Source organism: Scyliorhinus torazame, chromosome 17, assembly GCF_047496885.1.
Source record: "Scyliorhinus torazame isolate Kashiwa2021f chromosome 17, sScyTor2.1, whole genome shotgun sequence".
NCBI lineage: Eukaryota > Metazoa > Chordata > Chondrichthyes > Carcharhiniformes > Scyliorhinidae > Scyliorhinus > Scyliorhinus torazame.
In genome coordinates, this window is record NC_092723.1 from 181,977,780 (window position 1) to 182,001,238 (window position 23,459).

Here is a 23,459-nt window from a genome sequence, read left to right on the forward strand (position 1 = left end):
GGTCCGGATGCGTAACAAATATAGGGGTCTTGTCCGGGAGACTAACAAATATCGGGGTCTGGTCCGGAATCCGAACAAATATCGGGGTCTGGTCCAGGAGCCGAACAAATATCGGGGTCTAGTCCGGGAGCCTAACAAATATCGGGGTCTGGTCCGGGATCCTAACAAATATCGGGGTCTCGTCCGGGATCCTAACAAATATCGGGGTCTGGTCCGGGAGCGTAACAAATATCGGGGTCTGGTCCGGGAGCCTAACAAATATCGGGGTCTGGTCCGGGAGCGTAACAAATATCGGGTCAGGTCCGGGATTCTAACAAATATCGGGGTCTGGTCCGGGTGCGTAACAAATATTGGGGTCTGGTCCGGGATCCTAACAAATATCGGGGTCTGGCCCGGGAGCCTAACAAATACCGGGGTCTGGTACGGGAGCGTAACAAATATCGGGGTCTGGCCCGGGATCCTATCAAATATGGGGGTCTGGTACGGGAGCCTAACATATATCGGGGTCTGGTCCGGGAGCCTAACAAATATCGGGGTCTGGTCCGGGAGTCTAACAAATATCGGGGTCTGGTCCGGGAGCCTAACAAATATCGGAGTCTGGTCCGGGATTCTAACAAATATCGGGGTCTCGGACCAGGAGCGTAACAAATATCGGGGTCTGGTCCAGGATCCTAACAAATATCGGGGTCTGGTCCGGGATCCTAACAAATATCGGGGTCTGGTCCGGGAGCGTAACAAATATCGGGGACTGGTCCGGAATCCAAACAAATATCGGAGTCTGCTCCGGGAGCCTAACAAATATCGGAGACTGATCCGGGATCCTAACAAATATTGGGGTCTGGCCCGGGAGCCTAATAAATATCGGGGTCTGGTCCGGGAGCCTAACAAATATCGGAGTCTGGTCCGGGAGACTAACAAATATCGGAGTCTGGTCCGGGAGCCTAACAAATCTCGGGGTCTGGTCCGGGAGCCTAACAAATATCGGAGTCTGGTCCGGGATCCTAACAAATATCGGGGTCTGGTCCGGGAGCCTAACAAATATCGGAGTCTGGTCCGGGATCCTAATAAATATCGGGGTCTGGTCCGGGATCATAACAAATATCGGGGTCTGGTCCGGGAGCCTAACAAATATCGGGGTCTGGTCCGGGAGCCTAACAAATATCGGGGTCTGGTCCAGGAGTGTAACAAATATCGGGGTCTGGTCCGGGAGCCTAACAAATATCGGGGTCTGGTCCGGGAGCCTAACAAATATCGGGGTCTGGTCCGGGAACGTAACAAATATCAGGGTCTTGTCCGGGAGCGTAACAAATATCGGGGTCTGGTCCGGGAACCTAACAAATATCAGGGACTTGTCCGGGAGCGTAACAAATATCGGAGTCTGGTCCAGGAGCGTAACACATATCGGGGTCTGGTCCGGGAGCTTAACAAATATCGGGGTCTGGCCCGGGAGTGTAACAAATATCGGAGTCTGGTCCAGGAGTATAACAAATATCGGGGTCTGGTCCGGGAGCCTAACAAATATCGGGGTCTGGTCGGGGAGCCTAACAAATATCGGGGTCTGGTCCGGGAGCCTAACAAATATCGGGGTCTTGTCCGGAATCCTAGCAAATATCGGGGTCTGGTACGGGAGCGTAACAAATATCGGGGTCTGGTCCAGGATCCTAACAAATATCGGGGTCTGGTCCGGGAGCCTAACAAATATCGGAGTCTCGGTCCAGGAGCGTAACAAATATCGGGGTCTGGTCCAGGATCCTAACAAATATCGGGGTCTGGTCCGGGATCCTAACAGATATCGGGGTCTGGTCCGGGATCCTAACATATATCGGTGTCTGGTCCGTGACCGTAACAAATATCGGGGTCTGGTCCGGGAGCCTAACAAATATTGGGGTCTGGTCCGGGAGCGTAACAAATATCGGAGTCTCGGTCCAGGAGTGTAACAAATATCGGGGTCTGGTCCGGGAGCCTAACAAATATCGGGGTCTGGTCCGTGATCGTAACAAATATCGGGGTCTGGTCCGGGATCCGAACAAATATCGGAGTCTGGTCCAGGAGTGTAACAAATATCGGGGTCTGGTCCGGGATTCTAACAAATATCGGGGTCTGGTCCGGGAGCCTAACAAATATCGGTGTCTGGTCCGGGAGCGTAACAAATATCGGAGTCTCGGTCCAGGAGTGTAACCAATATCGGTGTCTGGTCCGTGACCGTAACAAATATCGGGGTCTGGTCCGGGAGCCTAACAAATATCGGGGTCTGGTCCGGGAGCGTAACAAATATCGGAGTCTCGGTCCAGGAGTGTAACAAATATCGGGGTCTGGTCCGGGAGCCTAACAAATATCGGGGTCTGGTCCGGGAGCCTAACAAATATCGGGGTCTGGTCCGGCAGCCTAACAAATATCGGGGTCTGGTCCGGGAGCCTAACAAATATTGGGGTCTGGTCCGGGTGCCTAACAAATATCGGGCTCTGGCCCGGGAGCCTAACAAATATCGGGATCTGGCCCGGGGTCCTGACAAATATCGGGGTCTGGTCCGGGATCCTAACAAATATCGGGATCTGGTCCTGGGTCCTAACAAATATCGGGGTCTGGTCCGGGATCCTAACAATACATCTTTTGAAATGTTTGTACAAAAGATCCTGCAGAACTAGTGAGTCTGTGGCCATAAAACTGAGCATGCTCAGATTGAAAACTTATCTATATAAATACACCTCGTTATTAGAATAAAGATGGGCCTTTTTATTAACATGTAGGTTTCGTATTGAAAAGTTTATTTTTCCATTTAAATTTCATAGCGTTGCATGTGCCGACGTCCTAACCCTGTGTGTACAGCAAACCGATATGCTACAGAGACCAGCTGGAACTGCAGCGTTTATTTCTGTAAGTACAGCAGCGTGCCTTCTGTAATGTGCTTTCCAGCTGGTTTTCACTGAGCTGTTTATTCAATGTGAGTGAGTTTCTGCTCACTAAAGTCATAATGGATAAGTTGGAGAGGGAACCACAAAGCCATTTCCTGTCGTTCTTCGCCAACTCCATAATATATAGGAAGGCCCAAGTCTGTTTTTAGATGTGGTATGAGAGCTAACTCGGGCATAACTAACTTGGCCTGGTCTTGACCAATCTACTTATTACAGATGGTACACGTGACCTCTGCAAACACCTGTCTTCAGACTGAGGGTGTGCTCCATCATGCTCTGTGGCACTTACCACCATTAAATTAAGAACAGATCTGTCAGCTCAAAACCAGGCATCCATGATAAACTATCGGCTACCAGCAAAGTGATATACCACTTCAATCTTTAACCTCCTGGTCTAGTTACCCTTACTTCTCTACCATCAAGGTGGATGACCAACCATAGCTTAGTTGTTACAGACCGAAAAAGAATACATAAAAAATACTCGCATTTAAAAATTGTGACCAGGCTTTGGCGACTGGGAACAAGTTCCATTAATAATAATCTTTATTGTCACAATTGACACTGCAATGAGGTTACTGTGAAAATCCCCTAGTCGCTACACTCTGGCACCTGTTCGGGTACATTGAGGGCGAATTCAGAATGTCCAAATTACCTAACCGCACGTCTTTCGGGACTTGTGGGAGGAAACCGGAGCACCCGGAGGAAACCCACGCAGATACGGGGAGAACGTGCAGACTCCGCACAGACAGTGACCCAAGCCGGGAATCGAACCCGGGTCCCTGGCGCTGTACAGCCACAATGCTACCCACTGTGCTACCGTGCTGCCCATTCAGTCTCTGCACCAGCCCTGGAAAGGCCATACATGCTCAGATCATTCCTTTTGCAACCGTCAGAGAACGGCTGCAACTGTGCAGTTGGTCAGGATCCTCATTGAAAAGCCGCTAAGCGGCTGTGCGCACCACAATTTGTTTCTTTTCTCCCCGCCCCCCTTTTTTTATAGATCTAACACTAACCCTGTGCCTGCTCAAGAATGCAGAAGAAAATGAAAGTGAAGCAGAGCAAAAGGATCCGATGCCCCAGAGGAAAATGCCATTCTGCAGAAGGTGCCAGAAGAAACTGGACAGAGTGGGAGCTGCAAGGAGCAGGTCCTAAACCAAATTTCAAAAACTAAAATCGGGGAGAGGGATAGAAGGAAATTTCAAGAAGACCACCTAGTCAGAGGGAAGGTAGGAATCTGGTAATCGGTTCTGTTAAGTGAAGTTAGAGTGAGGAGCAGAGGCTCCGAGTTAAAACACAGTGCTGTAGGGTGCAGACCTAGAATGATGTGGCCCTGTGAAAAGCCAGAAGATCCCAGGAGAAAGCCAAAGATTACTGCGTGCCGTTAAAGCAGCGCATTCCATTAGCATGGCTGGATATCTGAAAGACATTGAGGAAGCTGTAGCTTAAATGCATGTGGCACTCCAGGAGAGAGGAACGTCAGAAGAAATGGTTGAAACCCTGGAGGTGGATCCTTGGTGAAGACATCGAGAGAGACAGCCATTTGGGAGAAAATGTGTTTTTTCAGTGTGTTTTTCGAGTGGAAACTCTTTGTGAAGAGTTTCAGTGAGACCAATTGCCTCAGTGTGATAAGCATCGGGACGGGATGGGGCGGGGGTTGGGGGGGTGGGGCTCTGTATAAGTTGTTTTGGTTGGCATTTGTCACTTGGATTCAGAGTGTGGGGTGTCTGACTATGGGGTCACCTATCGGTTTACCATGGATTGTGTACCTACTGTGAAAATTAGAGTTTAAGATAGATTTTGTAACTTATGTTATCCTTACAAATCTATGTATATTTGTAAAGGTATAGTTGTAGGTGATGGTGTGTACTGTATTACAGTTTATCTTGTTTAATTAAAAAAAATATATATATATATTTTATTAAAGTTTTCAAACACAATTTCTCCACCTTACAAATCAACAAAAAAGATAACACAATAACTAATAAATAACACAATTTAAATAAAATAGTGATATAACAAAGTAATTAAAAAAATATATATATAGTGCTCCCCCCCCCCTCCACCCCAACCAGAACAAAACAGGTTGCCCCCCCCCCCCCCGTGGGCTGCTGCTGCTGATCTATTTTCCCTTAACGTTCCGCGAGATAGTCAAGGAACGGTTGCCACCGCCTGGAGAACCCCTGAACCGATCCTCTCAACGCAAACTTCATCCGTTCCAGTTTTATGAACCCTGCCATATCGTTTGTCCAGGCCTCCACGCGGGGGGTTTCGCTTCCTTCCACATGAGTAAGATCCTTTGCCGGGCTACCAGGGACGCAAAGGCCAGAATATCGGCCTCTTTCGCCTCCTGCACTCACGGCTCATCCGCTACCCCAAATATAACTAACCCCCAACCTGGCTTGACCCGGACCTTCACCACCTTTGAAATCACTCTTGCCACTCCCCTCCAGCACTCATCCAGTGCCGGACACGACCAAAACATACGTGTGTGGTTCACCGGGCTTCCCAAGCACCTCCCGCACCTGCCCTCCACCCCGAAGAACCTGCTCAGCCTCGCTCCCGTCATGTGTGCTCTGTGTAGAACCTTGAATTGTATCAGGCTAAGCCTGGCACACGAGGAAGTGGAATTTACCCTACTTGGGGCATCAGCCCACAGACCCTCCTCAATCTCCTCCTCCAGCTCTTCTTCCCATTTTCCCTTCAGCTCCTCTACCAGCGCCTCCCCCTCCTCTCTCATCTCCTGATATATTTCGGACACTTTGCCCTCCCCGACCCATACCCCTGAAATCACTCTATCCTGCATCCCCTGTGTCGGGAGCAGCGGAAATTCCCTCACCTATTGCCTCATAAACGCCCTCACTTGCATGTATCTAAAGATATTCCCCGGGGCAACTCATACTTTTCCTCCAGTGCTCCCAGGCTCGCAAACGTCCCATCAATAAACAAATCTCTCAATCTCCTAATTCCTGCCCCATGGCAGCTCTGGAAGCCTCCGTCCATCCTTCATGGGACAAACCTATGGTTGTTCCTGATCGGGGACCACACCGAGGCACCTGTCACACCCCTATGTCGCCTCCATTGCCCCCAGATCCTTAAGGTTGCCACCACCACTGGGTTTGTGGTATACCTTTTCGGGGAGAGCGGTAGCGGCGCCGTCACCAGCGCCTTTAGGCTCGTTCCTTTACAGGATGCCATCTCCAGCCTCTTCCACGCCGCCCCCTCTCCCTCCCTCATCCACTTGCAAACCATCGCCACATTGGCGGTCCAGTAATAATCGTCCAGATTCGGCAATGCCAGTCCCCCTCTGTCCCTGCTGCGCTGCAGGAACCCCCTCCTTACCCTCGGGGTCTTCCCTGCCCACACGAAACTCATAACACTCCTATCTATTTTCTTAAGAAAGGCCTCCGTGATCAAAATGGGGAGACATTGAAACACAAAAAGAAACCTTGGGAGGACCATCATCTTAACCGCCTGCACTCTGCCCGCCAATGAGAGCGGCAGCATATTCCACCTCTTGAAATACTCCTCCATCTGCTCCACCAGCCGCGTCAGATTGAGTTTGTGTAAAGTTCCCCAGCTCCTGGCTACCTGAATCCCCAGCTATCGGAAGCTCCTTTCCGCTCTCCTCAATGGCAGGTCGTCTATCCCTCTTCCCTGATCCCCAGGGTGTACTACGAAAAGCTCACTCTTCCCCATATTAAGCCTATATCCCGAAAAATCTCCAAACTCCCTCAATATCTGCATAACCTCTGTCATCCCCTCCACAGGATCTGCCACATACAGCAGTAGGTCATCTGCGTAGGGTGACACTCGGTGTTCCTCTCCCCCTCTAACCATCCCCCTCCATTTCCTAGAGTCACTCAACGCTATGGCCAGTGGTTCAATTGCCAACGCGAACAGTAATGGGGACAGAGGGCACCCCTGCCTCGTTCCCCTGTGTAACCGAAAATACTCTGATCTCTGCCGATTTGTGACTACACTTGCCACTGGGGCCCCATAGAGGAGTTTAACCCAACTGACAAACCCCTCCCCGAACCCAAACCTCCTCAGCACCTCCCATAGATACTCCCACTCCACCCTATCAAATGCCTTCTCTGCATCCATTGCTGCCACTATCTCTACCTCCCCTTCCACTGGGGGCATCATTATCACCCCCAACAGCCGTCGCATGTTAGCATTCAGTTGTCTCCCCTTTACAAACCCTGTCTGGTCTTCATGCACCACCCCCGGGACACAATCCTCGATCCTCATTGCCAGCACTTTTGCCAGCAACTTGGCGTCTACATTCAGGAGCGAGATAGGCCTATATGACCAGCATTGCAGCGGATCTTTGTCCCGCTTCAGGATTAACGATATCATCGCCTCCGACATTGTCGGGGGTAGAGTCCCCCCTTCTCTGGCCTCGTTAAAGGTTCTTGCCAACAGAGGACCAACAAGTCCACGTACTTCCTATAAAATTCCACCGGGAACCCGTCTGGTCCCGGGGCCTTCCCTGCCTGCATGTTCCCCAGCCCTTTAGTTACCTCGTCTACCCCGATTGGCGCCCCCAGACCTGCCACCTCCTGCTCCTCCACCTTCGGGAACCTTAGTTGGTCCAAAAACTGTTGCATCCCCTCTTTTCCCTCCGGGGGTTGGGACCTATATAGCCTCTCATAAAAGGTCTTAAACACCTCATTTACCTTCCCTGCACTCCGCACCGTCGTTCCCGTTCCATCCTAACTCCCCCTATTTCCCTCGCCGCTATCCTCTTACGAAGCTGGTGGGCCAACAGCCAACTCGCCTTTTACACATATTCGTATCTCATCCCCTGTGCCTTCCTCCACTGTGCCTCTGCCTTCCCTGTGGTCAGCAGGTCAAACTCCGTCTGAAGTCTTCGCCTCTCCCTATATAGTCCTTCGTCCGGGACCTCCGCATATTTTTTATCCACACTCAAAATCTCCCCCAGTAATCTTTCCCTTTCTTTGCCCTCTTTTTTCTCCTTGTAAGCCCTAATGGAGATCAACTTTCCCCTAACCACTGCCTTCAGCGCTTCCCATACTACCCCCACCTGGACCTCACCATCATCATTGGCCTTCAGGTACCTTTCAATACATCCCCGCACCCTTCCACAGACTCCCTCATCCGCCAATAGTCCCACATCCAGTCGCCACAGTGGGAGCTGTTCCCTCTCCTCTCCTAGTTCCAGATTCACCCAGTGCGGGGCATGATCTGAAACGGCTATGGCCGAGTACTCCGTTCCTTCCACCCTCGGAATCAGTGCCCTACTCAAAACAAAGAAATCTATCTGGGAGTATACCTTATGGACATGGGAGAAAAAGGAAAACTCTTTGGCCAACGGCCTAGCAAATCTCCACGGATCCACTCCCCCCATTTGCTCCATAAACCCCCTGAGCACCTTGGCCGCTGCCAGCCTTCTTCCGGTCCTGGATCTAGACCGATCTAACCCTGGATCTAGCACAGTATTGAAATCCCCCCCCATTACCAGGCTTCCTACCTCCAGGTCTGGGATATGTCCCAGCATCCGCTTCATAAATCCCGCAATATCCCAGTTCGGGGCATATACATTTACCAGCACGACCTCCATTCCCTGCAGTCTACCACTCACCATCACATATCGGCCACCGTTGTCCACTACTATATTCCTAGCCTCGAACGACACCCGTTTCCCCACCAATATAACCTCTATTTTTTACTTCCAACCCCGAGTGGAATACCTGTCCCACCCATCCTTTCCGTAACCTAACCTGATCCGCCACCTTCAGATTCGTCTCCTGAAGCATGGCCAGTCCCACGTCCAGGTCCCGCGCACCCACCAGTCCCCCAGGCGGCGCACTCCCGTCCCGACCACCTCTTCCCTTGCCATCTCACTCTCGATCCCAGCAGCAGCAACCCAGTTATCCCCCCCCCCCCCCCCCCCCGCTAGATCCCCATCTAGCATGGTTGCTCCCGCCATAATGCTTCCGAAAGTCAGCTGACCCCGGCTTCCCCCGCTCTCTCCTTGACCTCCCCGTGCGTGGAACTCTCCTCCTCCTTGCGCCTATCGTCCCGCCATCATCTCCCTAGTGCGGGAAAAAACCTGCGCTTTCCTAGATCAGCTCCGCCCCCTATGGCGCAGCTCCCACTACAGCCCATGTTCCCATTCCCCATCCCCCATCTATGTCCCTTTTTCCACCGGCGCCCACATTTCTCAGTGTCCCCCCGTCAAAGAAAAACGGAATTCTTCTCTTCCCTTTCCCCTCCCCATCTATCGTCCCGATACGGTGAACCTCCCATTCCCCAATTTACATTTCTGTACTTTTCCCCAGGGTAGAGGGGTCAATTACTAGGGGGCATAGGTTTAAGATGCGAGGGGCAAGGTTTAGAGTAGATGTACGAGGCAAGTTATTTACACAGAGGGTAGTGGGTGCCTGGAACTCGCTACCGGAGGAGGTGGTGGAAGCAGGGACGATAGTGACATTTAAGGGGCATCTTGACAAATACATGAATAGGATGGGAATAGAGGGATACGGACGCAGGAAGTGTAGAAGATTGTCGTTTAGTTGGGCAGCATGGTCGGCGTGGGCTTGGAGGGCCGAAGGGCCTGTTCCTGTGCTGTACGTTTCTTTGTTCTTTGTTCTTTGTACATCAACCTCGTCATCTCCCCCACAGCATCAGTCCCTCAGTTCTAGTCCAACTTCCTTTTGGATGAAGGTCCATGCCTCTTCCGATGTTTCAAAATAATCGTGTCTATCTTGGTACGTGACCCACAATCGTGCCGGCTGCAGCATCCCAAACTTTATTTTCTTCTTGTGAAGCGCCATCTTGGCCCGATTAAAACTCGCTCTCCTTCTCGCCACCTCCGCACTCCAGTCCTGATACACTCGTATCACCGCATTCTCCCACCTGCTACTCCGTACCTTCTTGGCCCAGCTCAAAACAGCCTCTCTGTCTGTGAAGTAGTGAAATCTCACCACTATCGCCCTTGGTGGTTCTCCAGCCTTGGGTCTCTTCGCAAGGACCCGGTGAGCCCCTTCCACCTCCAGGGGGCCCGAGGGGGCCTCAGCTCCCATTAGCGAATGGAGCATCGTGTTCACATAAGCCCCAACGTCCGCCCCCTCCACTCCCTCGGGGAGACCCAGAATCCGGAGGTTCTTTCTCCTCGATCTGTTCTCCAGGACTTCGAGTCTTTCAATACACCTCTTGTGTGGCGCCTCATGCGTCTCCATTCTTACCGCTAGGCCCAGAATCTCGTCCTCGTTCTCAGCTGCCTTCTCCTTCACCCCACCGTGCTCTATCGCCTGAGCCTTTTGCGTTTCTTTTAGCCCTTTGATTGCCAACAGCATCGGCGCCAGCACCTCCTCCTTTAATTCCTCCACACATCGTCTAAGGAATTCCTGCTGATCCGGCCCCCATGTCGTCTGGTCTCCACCCGCCGCCATCTTGCTTCTTCCTTCTCCTCTCTGCCGCTGCTCCAGAGGATCCTTCGCAATCGGGCCACTACCACCGATCTTTTCCATACACGCTTGAGGGGACTCCTTACTTCGTCACCCCACACTCGGTTTGGTCCGAAAAAATTTCCGTTGGGTATCCCAAAAAGAGCCCAAAAGTCCGTTGGAGCAGGAGCTGCCGAAACGTGCGACTTAGCAGTGCATCGCCGCAACTGGAAGTCCCTTTATCTTGTTTAATAAGGGTTTTATTGTTTTGTCAAAAGTACATCAGTCTATGACTGTCAGTGGCCACCCACACGTTTCAAAGCAAAAATTAAAAGTTGGGATCTATCAAGCCGGGTTGCATCCTGGGATCTGACTTGTGGACCAGCAACATCAACTGGATCGTAACATTGAGAAGTGTGGAAGGGCATTCTGGGAGGCGTTCTGGTGAAACGACACAGGACTGTACCCATGGTGAACAGTGAAATCGGCGTGCTCCATCAGAGGCCAAGCAGTTTTGTAACCAGCAGATCAGGGCCAAGGTCCGGCTGTGAATAGTGGTGGACAGTTAATTAACTAACCGATGGAGCGTTTCCATTCTCACTGATGGTGGGTTGCAGCAGAAAGTACAAAGGCTGATCCATCAGCGGCCCGTCCCAGGAGCTCCGCCATCAACACTCTTCAGCCAATCCGATTCACTCTGCGCAATCAGCTGAGTGCAGTGGATACATCAAATAACCTTCCAGGCTGTAATATTGAAGATATGTGCTCCTAACCTAATCAAGTTGCGAATCAACCTGTTCCAGTGCAGCTCCATATCACGGACAACTGCCCGCCAATGTGAAAAATTGCCCTGATACGCCCTGTCCACAAAAAGCAGAACAACCAGACTGATAGTTAGTCCTACAACCTACCTCAAATCATCAGAAAAATGATAACTCTAGATTCTATTACCGCCTTTCTCCACATACTGATAGTAGCTGATTCCAGGGATTGGTTATCTGTGTGGTGTCAGGGCAAGTCCACCTAAAACTGCAATCCATATTAATCGCCGGAGGAAATTCTCCACTGGCCTGTCCTTTCTAGCACAAAGTTCGAGGCCCATCGTCTGAGCCCAAGGCCATTGCTCCAGTTGTCCATCAGGGCAGCATCCCTAGGCCCAACTATCTTCAGTTCCTTCCGTCGTCAGGTCAGAAGTGGGTGCCCCACACCAAATGCAATTCCTCAAATATTGGAAATCTTTGCTCACATATGGTAACATTGGGCAATGTTCAGGTTAGGACTGGCATCGGTAAGGAACATTCACGTTACACAAGTGGCGTACACTCAACTCCCAATAGGAGAGAGCTCCTTTCCATGACATTCAAAGGCATTAGCATTGTCCAGTCCCCACCACCCATGTCCCAGGGCCGCAATTGACCAGAAAGGCAACTTGACAAGCCACCTAAATCCTGTGGCTACTAGTTAGAAACTGGGTATTCTGCAGTCAGCGACTCGCCAGTTATCGTAGATTTAACTGTACTGGTTTGAAAAGTAATGCCCGTGAGATTTAAAAAAAAAAAAATCAGATACCTGGTGTTGCAAATCTGAAATTGAATTTCTGGGAAACCATTAGCACACAGGAGTGCAATGAGTACGATTACACCATCAATTGGGAGTTGGGTTTTGAGAACTGGAGTAAAGAAAGCCAGTCTGAATCACAACAGCAACCTGTATTGATTAACACCAGGTGTTGCCTACATTATGGCAAAGCTAATGCAATTGGTAACTGTAGGCTGGCTGAGAAATAATACAATAATGCTTCTTCCTTCCTCAGATTAACTGCTCTGTTTACAGCCTTGCTCATTGGAAATTGGAGCCACGGTACTTGACTAACTCCATTGATTTTATGGTGTTATGGGCCAGGGTGTAGAGAACCCCAAAGTGTATCATGGAGTTCACCTGACCCACAACCTTTACTAGGTTGTGGTATGGGGAGCACACGGCCCACTCGACAGGCGTGGGACAGCAGAAATGGAAAAGTATTTTTTAAAGCCAAACAATGTTTATTCTATGAACTCAAGTTAACCTTTTTAAAACATACAGTGAACATCTTTGCAACCATCAATTCAAATACAACCCCCAAAGAATACAACACTAAGTAATTCTTACTTTCCTTTTAACATCCATAAGACTTAAAAACACCTTTTTACAGAAAGACATCAGGTTTAACTTCACTACTGAGAACAGTTACCACGTTGAAATCAGCAAATGGACATTCATAAGCTTGCAGAGATTCACACATATCCTGCTGTGATTGCAGCTTCTCTAAAACTAAAATGAAACCAAACCCACCCTGCAGCAAAAAGCCTAAAGTGAAAGGAAAAAGCTGACAGCCCAGCTCCACCCACTCTCTGACATCACTGCAGTAGTAAACACCCATTTCTTCAAGGTACTCTCACTACAGATATTTATATACACACCCATTTATAAACGCCCATTTCTTAAAGGTACTCTCACATGACAATGGCAGTAAAATAAGTTGGAGATTTTCTTAATACGAAAAGAATCATAAAAGCTATAACATGGGAGATGAATTGACCTATTGTGCCTGTGTTAGCACTTTGAAAGAACAGTCATTCTTAGTGCCACGTCCCCTGCTTTTTGTCTGTAACCCTGTAAGTTTATTATTCTCCGCAACTCCCATTGAAAATTATTTATGGAATTCTCTTCCATTGCTTTCCTGGTAGAGCGTTCCAGATTCCAGACAGCAGAGTGGAAAAATTTGCTTCACCTAGGGTTGTGTTATGAGGAAAGGTTGAACAGGTTCGGTCTATACTCGGCTGAGTTTAGAAGAATGAGATACGAGTCCAAAACTTAGGTCAGTTGGTATGTGTTCAGTAAAGTTCTTGCTATTTTGTTTACACCTTTAGAAATATATTATTGAATGCAGTGAGCATACTTGACCTTTTAAATTTGAATAGGTGAGTTTCGAAGATTAGATTGTTGTATATCAGTTAAATGCCACAACTTAATTTGGAATTGGATGGTTACAAACATTGAAAGCCAAGGTTTGAACGTGGGCAAGTTAGGAAGTTGGTAGCTGTATTTGCTGTTGAGCTTTACCTGACCTGGGAAAAGGAAATGGTTCTTAGACCATTTCAACCTGGTTGGTATCAGACCCGATCTACTCAAAACGGAAGATAAGTTCTACCATGTGAATGTGAGAATCTGTCTTTGTTATTCTGTCGAAAGAAGTAACGTGATATCCACTTGATTGTTTGTGGGAAAGAAAGAAATTAGGTACACCTGACTCCATCGTAACAGTGCAATAGATGGTTTACTGTTACCAACTAGTTGAGCAAGTAGGATAACTGATCTAAAGTTTTAACTTGAGGGAACGATTGTCATAGATTGTTTAACTGTTAACTTTCAGGGATTAATTTTGCAGGAGAAAGTCACATGACCAGGCTGTGCCCTCTCTGTACTTGGCAGATGCGACCATCAAAGTGAATTTATCTTTCAGCTGTAACAGGTTACTGATACTCCTTTAGCTTCAGTAACCCTTTCAAACAGCTGTTGATAAACAACTCTGTTTTATTGGGATGTTTGTAATTCTGCTGTTCCTTTCGAACAAAAACAAAAGCACATCAGAACTGCTGCCTGGAATTCCGGTGGTGGCTATGAAGGAACAAGTCGCACTTTTGGAGGCTCCCGCCTGGGTCGGACTTTTAGACCTTTCCCCACGATTTTTTTTACCGGACTTGATTTGAAAAATCAGTGACAGAGGCAATTGGGTACTGGATTCCCACATCGGTGCATGGAGAGGAGGAATGGAAGTGCTCGCAAAGGCAGAAACAGACGGACAGAGAAGGCTTGGGCTGAAGCTGCAGTGGGAGACAGCATGGCGGATGACCGGAGTCCTGACTTGTCGACCCAGCGGTCAATGGAGCAGCTGATACAATTTATCCAGGAGGGCTTCGCCAAACAGAAGCGGGACTGCTTGGATCTGATTAAAGAGTCAATTGCGCGGCTGGAGCTTAGATTGGATGCCCATGATCGGGCGATCCAGAAAGTAGAGAAGGTGCAGGCTGAGCAGGAGGAACATCAAACTGCGGTGGAGTTGGAGGTGGGGATGCTGAGAGACCAGCAGAAAAGGCTCCTGGAGAAGGTGGAGGACCTAGAGAACAGGTCCCGCCGGCAGAACTTGAGAACCGTTGGGCTCCCGGAGGGGTCCGAAGGAGCGGATGCTGGGGCATACATAGCGGACATGTTCGAGAAGCTGCTGGGGAATTTCCCGACCGTTGGAGGTAGACAGGGCTCACAGAGCGCTCGCGAGGAAGCTGCGAATGGGAGACCCCCCCCCCCCCCGCTAAGTGCAATGGTGGTGAGATTCCACAGGTATATGGAGAAGGAGCGTATTTTACAGTGGGCCAAGCAGACAGGGAACTGCAAATGGGACAACAGTATCCCGCGGATCTATCAGGACCTGAGTTTAACAAGATCAGGTTGACCCTTTTTAAGAAAAAGGTGAAGTTCGGACTGCTGTATCCGGCCTATCTCTGGGTCACGTACGAGGAGCAACATTTTTATTTCGAGTCACCTGAGGAAGCGCTGGACTTGAGAAAAAGAAAGGACTGGTGGCGGACTGAGAACTTTTGAACTTTGCTGCAACATTCATGTTTAAAAAAGTTTTTCGTTTTTTCGTTTTGTGGACGTTATTTGTAATGCCTTCTGTACTGATTTGGAGCTAGTTGCAGAGCTGAGTGAGTTAAAGTTTACATTTGCACTGTTGGGGGATGGAGGTGTGTTTGTTCAGATGCTGGATCTCTTGCTCGATCTTTTCTTTGTGTAGCGTTTTTTTTTCTCTGTCGGACAATTGCGTTAGGATTGTTTGTCATTTGAATATGTGTGTATGGGATAGGGGGGGGCTGGCTCTACCGAGCCTAAGTGAGTATTATTGGGCCGCTAATATTTCAATGGTGAGTAAGTGGATGGGAGAGGAGGAAGGAGCGGCGTGGAAGAGATTAGAGAGGGCGTCCTGTAGGGGGACCAGCCTGCAGGCTATGGTGACAGCCCCATTGCCGTTCTCACCAAGGAACTATACCACGAGTCCGGTGGTGGTAGCTACACTGAAGATTTGGGGACAGTGGAGACGACATAGGGGAAAGACCGGAGCACTGGGGGGGTCCCCGATAAGAAACAACCATAGGTTTGCCTCGGGGGGAATGGATGGGGGATATGGAATGTGGCAAAGAGCAGGTATAACGCAATTGAAAGATCTATTTGTGGATGGGAAGTTTGCGAGTCTGGGAGCGCTGACCGAGAAATATGGGTTGCCCCAAGGGAATGCATTCAGGTACATGCAATTGAGGGCTTTTGCGAGGCAGCAGGTGAGGGAATTCCCGCAGCTCCCGACACAAGAGGTGCAGGACAGAGTCATCTCAAAGAAATGGGTGGGGGACGGTAAGGTGTCGGATATATATAGGGAAATGAGAGACGAAGGGGAGACTATGATGGACGAACTAAAAGGGAAATGGGTAGAAGAGCTAGGGGAGGAGATTGAGGAGGGGATGTGGGCAGATGCCCTAAACAGGGTAAACTCGTCGTCCTCGTGCGCCAGGCTAAGCCTGATTCAGTTTAAGGTATTACACAGGGCACATATGACTGGAACACGGCTCAGTAAATTTTTTGGGGTGGAGGATAGGTGTGCGAGGTGCTCGAGAAGCCCAGCGAATCATACCCATATGTTTTGGTCATGCCCGGCACTACAGGGGTTTTGGATGGGGGTGACAAAGGTGCTTTCGAAAGTAGTAGGAGTCCGGGTCGAACCAAGCTGGGGGTTGGCTATATTTGGGGTTGCACAAGAGCCGGGAGTGCAGGAGGCGAAAGAGGCCGATGTTTTGGCCTTTGCGTCCCTAGTAGCCCGGCGCAGAATATTGCTAATGTGGAAAGAAGCCAAGCCCCCGGGGGTGGAGACCTGGATAAATGATATGGCGGGGTTCATAAAGTTAGAGCGGATTAAGTTCGTCCTAAGGGGGTCGGCTCAAGGGTTTACTAGGCGGTGGCAACCGTTCGTCGAATATCTTGCGGAAAGATAGATAGGGGAGAACAAAGAAGGCAGCAGCAGCAGCCCAGGACTTGGGGGGTGGGGGTGGGGGGGTGGCCTGAGACAAGGCAGTTGCCAATTAGGGCTAGTTTTTATTTTTTGTTATTTAATATTTATTTATTTGTTGTTGTTTTCTTTTGTTCTTGTTTAAATAAAAAAGGTCATTATTATCTGTATTGTTATAATGTTGTGTAAAGGATGCACAATGTACTGTGTTGGTTGACCAAAAATTTTCAATAAAATATTATTTAAAAAAAAAAAAAGAATATGTGTGTATGAGCAGGGGGAAGGTGGGGACGGAACAATAGGTGGGAGAATGTCTGACGCCAGGGGTAGGGGCCACCAAGCTAGCTGGGTGGGATAGCTCACGGAAGCGTAGTGGGGGTTGAGCCGATGTTAGGTTTATCAAAGAGGTTGAATTACATTGTGCTGTTACTTGGGGGGGGGGAGGGAGGGGGGGGGGGGGAGAGGAATGTTCTGACGAGGGAGGGACTGAGAGGAGGTTGGGGGCGGAGGCTGCCTGGGGGCGGGCCTGTGGAGGTGCAGGGCGTGGGCTGGAGATTGGCGAAGGGGGGGGGGGCAATGAGCCAACTAGGCTGATCACCTGGAATGTATGAGGGCTAAATGGGCCGGTCAAGAGGGCACGCGTGTTTGCGCATTTGAGAGGACTGAAGGCGGACGTGGTAATGCTGCAGGAGACGCACCTTAGAGTAGCTGACCATGAGTGGATCCATGGAGATTTGGCCAGCCGAGGTTGAAGGAGTTCTCCTACTCATACGTGCATAAAGTATACTCCCGGATTGATTTCTTTATTCTGAGAAGGGCTTTACTTTTAAAAAATATATATATTTATTAAGGTTTTTTAACACAATTTTTCTCCCTTACAAACAATACCCCCCCCCCCTTCCCCCCCGTAACAAAAAAAAACCGAGAACTCGTGCTGAGCAAGATATATACATGGCAACATGATATATTCACACAGCTTTGTACACTGGCCCTCACCCGTACGTGCCAGTTTCCCCAACCCTTCATGTTATCTCTTGCTCATCCACCCTCCCACCAGGCAGTCCCCCCTCTTCTCCCCCCCCCCCCCCCCCCCCCCATAAAGGTTGCTGCTGACCGACCTTCCTCTAACGCTCCGCGAGATAGTCTAGGAACGGTTGCCACCGCCTGTGCAAAGTGTGCGGGAGGACCAGCGAACCATGTCCATGTGTTCTGGACATGTCAAAACTTAGGGGATTTTGGCAGGGGTTTGCAGATGTCATGTCCACGGTGTTAAAAACAAGAGTGGCACCGAGTCCAGAGGTGCCGATTTTCGGGGTGTCGGAAGATCGGGGAATCCAGGAGGAGAAAGAGGCAGATGTTCTGGTCTTTGCTTCCCTGGTAGCCCGGAGACGGATACTATTAACTTGGAGGGACTCAAAGCCCCCGAAGTCGGAGACCTGGCTATCGGACATGGCTAGCTTTCTCTGTTTGGAGAAAATCAAGTTCGCCTTGAGAGGGTCAATGTTAGGGTTCGCCTGGAGGTGGCAACCGTTTGTCGACTTCTTTGCGGAAAATTAATCGTCAGCTGAAAGGGGGGGGGGGGTGTTAGTTTAGCTTAGAGTAGGGGGTTAATAAAGGTGGGACCTGTCAGGGAGGGAGATGGCTTTTGCACTCTATTTATAGATTCATGTATATTGTTTATTGTGTTGTCGCTGTCAAACCAAAAAATACCTCAATAAAATGTTTATTAAAAAGAAAATAACTGCTGCCTGGAGTTTAGCCTGAATCTTTAACCACTTGAGCTTCCTTTTTGACAACTAGGTACATTATCTTGATTTTACAATCGTATTAATGTCTGTTCCTGCTCTTGTATTTCACCCATCAAGTGTAACCTACAGCTGATGAATCTGTAACACATGTGAGGACTCGGTTGTAGTGGTTTGCAACTCCTCTCGTTTTCGTACAATGTGTCTACGTGCTTCAGTTGGGAATGTAAATTATTTCTTGTGAAAGGACATTGAAGCAGTAGAAATAATAGAAAGTTAGTATGTACAGGGTGTTGATATACAAATAGTGATTGGATTAAATAATTCCTATGGATTTGCATGAATTTATAGTTTAGAGTTACCGATGCAGCCCCGGCAGCTACACTGTTGTTTACACTTTATAGAGTTACACTTGGGTGAGTGCTTTTGGCTGCAAGTGAAGAAATGGAACAATCAACCTTGAGACCAATATTCCGGGCCACGCTCTTAAAAACAATACTTTCATTGAACTTGTGATAAGTTGGTTCTCGCTGTAGACGCTGACAAATATTTGTAAAGACACCGAACATTTCAAAACTCCCAATCTATTGTCAAATAAACCGCAACCTTTTCTAAAAAGTTGCTGTCGAATTGAGATTTTCACTCGAATCAGCAGATACATTATATATCTTAATTCCGCTTTTGCCACAATTACATTACTGGGCCTGCTTTTTTTATACTGAATATTTTCTTGAGGAGATGGTCTTTTTAAAAAAAAAATTGTTATTTGTGAAGATTGTTGGGAATTAACTAGGCAAAGATTCCCATTTTCCAATAGTCCCGGATTTAACTTCAAAGCACGAGGGCAGCCGAGGGAATCTTGGGCTTGGGTCTTTGTCTAAATAGAATCATCACAGAATCGTAGAATTTACAGTGCAGAAGGATGCCATTCGGCCCATTGAGTCTGCACCGGCTCTTGGAAAGCGCACCCTATCCAAGCCTAACACCCTAAACCTAAATATCAATTGCTTATAGCTTTTTAATATTTTTAGCAATGGCACATTTGTGACACCTGTTTTAATGGCCTCTACAAGATTAAGATGATAATTATAGCTTCATTGTGAAATGGCCAATCAATCGTTAATGTTTTTTTCCCCCCCCCACTCCCAGTTTCTTTTTAAACAGCATTGCTGATGGCAAGTTGAAGTGTATGGAGCATCAGGAGCAGAGAGGGCGAGTGACTGGAAGGGGACTGCCGTAGCGCTGCAGTTAAGCAACATGGGCCAGTGCGTCACCAAGTGCAAAAACCCCCCTTCCTCTCTGGGTAGTAAAACTGGAGATAAAGAATCTGGTAGCAAATCGCATGTTAAGAAAAGTGCCAGCCCCGGTGAAGAATTTAGCTCGATGTGTGCAAAGGCTTCTGGCGATATACTTGCCAATGGAACAAAGAAAACTGACGCAGTGGAATCAACCCAGCCCCAACTCGCTCACTCTGGAGACAGCAAAAAAGAGGAAACCTTTCCATATCGTGAGGAGTTCTCACTTAAGAGAGCTGAAGAATTGTTCGGCAAGTATAAAGACCCACACGAGGATGCCATCTTAGAGGAGGGTATGGAGTGGTTTTGCAATGACCTTTCTGTGGATCCTACCGAGTTCATAGTGTTGTTATTAGCGTGGAAATTCCAAGCAGCCACTATGTGCAGGTTTACCAGGTAAGAAATTCAGGTGACATTTGAAAATAATCACTGCAGCAAGTTTATTATTAAGGTTGCACTGATTCCCGTGCAGACAGATCACCGTGGTGGATGGTTACATCAGACTATTACTACCTGGAAAGGAAGGGATAGTTCCTCCCTGACTGAAAGGGCACTAGCAATAATGTCTTCTCATATTACACAGGAGCAGGAGGAGGCCATTCGGCCCTTCGAGCCCGCTCCGCCATTCATTATGATCATGGCTGATCATCCAACTCAGTAACCTGTTTTCACTTTCCCCCATATCATAGAATCATACAGTACAAAGAGGCCCTTCAGTCCATCAAGCCACTGACAAAAAAACCCCAACACTAATCTACACTAATCCCACTTCCCAGCGCTTGGCCCATAGCCTTGAATGTTATGACAATTCAAGTGTTCATCCACATATGTTTTAAAGATTGTGAGGTTTCCTGCCTCAACTACCCTTCCTAGGCAGACCACTCCAAATTCACAACACCCTCCGTGGGGAAACCTTTTTCCTCCAATCCCCTCTAAACCTCCTGCCTTTCATCTTAAAACTATGCCCCCTTGTTATTAACCCTTCAACTAAGGGGAACAGCTGCTTTCTATCCACCTATCTATGCCTCTCATAATCTTATACACCTCAATCAGGTCCCCTCCCAGCCTTCTGTGCTTCACCGAACACAAGCCGAATTTATCTAACCTCTCTTCACAGCTAAAATGCTCCACCCCAGGCAACATCCTGGTGAATCTCCTCTGCACCCTCTCTAGTAAAATCACATCCTTCTGATAGTGCGGTGACCAGAACTGCACACAGTACTCCAGCTGTGGCCTGACCAAAGTCCTGTACAGCTGCAACATAGCCTCCCAGCTCTTATAATCTATATCACGACTGTCAATATAATTATGTCACGACTGTCAATATAATCTGTCACGACCGTCAATATACTGACAGTCGTGACATAGATTATATTGGCGGTCGTGACAGATTATATTGACAGTCGTGACATAGATTATATTGACGGTTGTGACATAGATTATATTGGCAGTCGTGACATAGATTATAATCTGTCACGACTGTCAACTCCCCAGCCAATTTTTGTGTCAAGTGTATACTAACTTATCATCCCCCCCCCACATACATACACACACACACACACACACATGTTCTTCTACATTGCACAGTGGTTAGCACTGTTGCTTAACAGTGCCGGGGTCCCAAGGTTCGATTCCCGCTTGGGTCAATGTCTGCGGAGTCTGCACGTTCTCCCTGTGTCTGCGTGGGTTTCCTCCGGGTGCTCCGGTTTCCTCCCACAAGCCCCGAAAGACGGGCTGTTAGATGAATTGGACATTCTGAATTCTCCCTCCGTGTACCCGAACAGGCGCCGGAGTGTGGCGACTAGGGGCTTTTCACAGTAACTTCATTGCAGTGTTAATGTAAGCCTACTTGTGACAATAAAGATTATTATTACTATCACAAACAGCAAGGGACCCAGCACAGATTCCTGTGGCACGCCACTGGTCACCGGCCTCCAGTCACACAAAACGTCTTCTCCCACGACCTAATCACTAAGCCAATTAGAATCCACCTTATCAAATTACCCTGTATCCCACATGCATTTACCTTCTTTATCAGTATCCCATGTGGGACCTTGTCAAAGGCTTTGCTGAAATCTGTATAAACTACATCAACTGCGCTACCCTCATCTACACAAGTGGTTACCTCCTCAAAACATTCAATTAAATTTGTTAGATATGACTCCTCTGACAAAGCCATGCTGACTGTCCCTGATCAAACCTTGGATTTAGAATTTGGATTTGTTTATTGTCACGTGTACCGAGGTACAGTGAAAAGTATTTTTCTGCGAGAAGCTCAAACAGATCATTTAGTACATGAAAAAATATGTAATAGGGCAACACAAGGTACACAATGTAGATCCATAGACACCGGTATCGGGTGAAGCACACAGGAGTGTAGTATTAATCGGATCAGTCCATAAGAGGGTTATTTTAAGAGTCTGGTAACAGCGGGGAAGAAGCTGTTTTTGAATCTATTGGTGCGTGTTCTCAGACTTCTGTATCTCCTGCCCGATGGAAGAAGTTGGAAGAGTGAGTAAGCCGGGTGGGAGGGGTCTTTGATTATGAAATGAAATGAAAATCGCTTATTGTCACAAGTAGGCTTCAAATTAAGTTACTGATAAATCCCCTAGTCGCCACATTCCGGCTCCTGTTCGGGGAGGCTGGTACGGGAATTGAACCGTGCTGCTGGCCTGCCTTGGTCTGCTTTCAAAGCCAGCGATTTAGCCCTATGCTGCCCGCTTTCCCAAGGCAGCAGGAGGCGTAGATAGTCAATGGATAGGAGGCAGGTTTGTGTGATGGACTGGGCGGTGTTCACGACTCTCTGAAGTTCCTTGCCCCTCCAAGTGGAGATTGATCCTGTCCTTCAGAACTTTCTCCTCTAGTTTCCTGACCACCGTTGTGAGACTCACTGATCTGTAGTTCCCAACTTACCTCTACCACCCTTCCTGAAAGCGGAACCACATTAGCCGTCCTCCAGTCCTGTGGTACCTCCCCTGTGGCCAGAGAGGAATTAAAAAATTGAGTCCGAGCCTCTGTAATTTCTCCCCTCGCCTCCCACAGCAGCCTGGGATACAACTCGTCTGGACCTTGGCATTAGGCCACTTTTAAGCCTTCCGAAACCTCCATAACCTCCTCACTCCCTGTGTCAAACTGCTCAAGAACCTCGCAGTCTCTGTCTAAATTCTGCAGCCACGTTCTCCTCATCCAAGGTGAAGACAGATGTGAAGTTTGATACTCTCCCAATGTCATGCAGCTTGATGCTCAGATTACCTCCTTGGTCCTAATGAGTCCTACTCTTTCCCTGGGTATCCTCTTCCCCTTTATACACTGAGGGAATATCTTGGGATTTTCCCTAATCTTACCCACCAGTAATTATTCATGCCTTTAGCCCCAAGTGCTAAACCTAACTCCTTCTTAAAAACATACAATGTTTTGGCCTCAACTACTTTCTCTGATAGAGAATTCCACAGGCCGACCACTCTCCTTGGTGAAGAAATCTCTCCTCCTCTCTGTCCTAAATGGTCTACCCTGTATCCTCAGACTGTGACCCCTGGTCCTCGACACCCCCACCATCGGGAACATCCTTCCTGCATTCATCCTGTCTATGTTGCCCTGTCCTGTAAGAATTCTATCGGTTTCTATGAAAAGACCCTCATTCTTCTGAACTCCAGCGCATACAATCCTAACCGACTCAATCTCTCCTCGTACGTCAGTCCCGTCATCTCAGGAGTCAGCCTGGTAAACCTTCGCTACACTCCATCTGTAGCAAGAACATCCTTCTTCAGATAAGGAGACCAGAACTGTGCACAATATTCCAGGTGTGGCCTCACCAAGACATCCCTGCTCCTGCACACAAATCCTCTCTCAATACGGAGGCCAACATACCGTTTGCCTTCTTCCCCACCTGCTGCACCTGAATCCTTACTTTCAGTGACCGGTACAAGGACACCCAGATCTCGCTGCACACTCCCCTCTCCCAGTCTGTAGCCGCTCTGATATTAAGTAAAGGATGTTGAAAGGAT

At 48.5% G+C, this 23,459-nt stretch overlaps 1 protein-coding gene across 4 annotated transcripts in view; it reads left to right on the forward strand.

Annotated features, from left to right (window-relative positions):
• dcun1d3 (defective in cullin neddylation 1 domain containing 3) overlaps positions 1–23,459 on the forward strand; it is a 66,489-nt gene that overhangs the window by 28,714 nt on the left and 14,316 nt on the right. For 2 of the 4 annotated variants that reach the window (XM_072481785.1, XM_072481787.1), the window contains exons 2-3: positions 2,790–2,874; positions 19,310–19,851. In XM_072481785.1, the coding sequence (XP_072337886.1) occupies positions 19,418–19,851 (434 nt within the window). In that variant the 5' untranslated portion in view covers positions 2,790–2,874; positions 19,310–19,417. The remainder of the gene's footprint in view (positions 1–2,789; positions 2,875–19,309; positions 19,852–23,459) is intronic. The other 2 variants (XM_072481786.1, XM_072481788.1) reach the window with 1 other exon arrangement.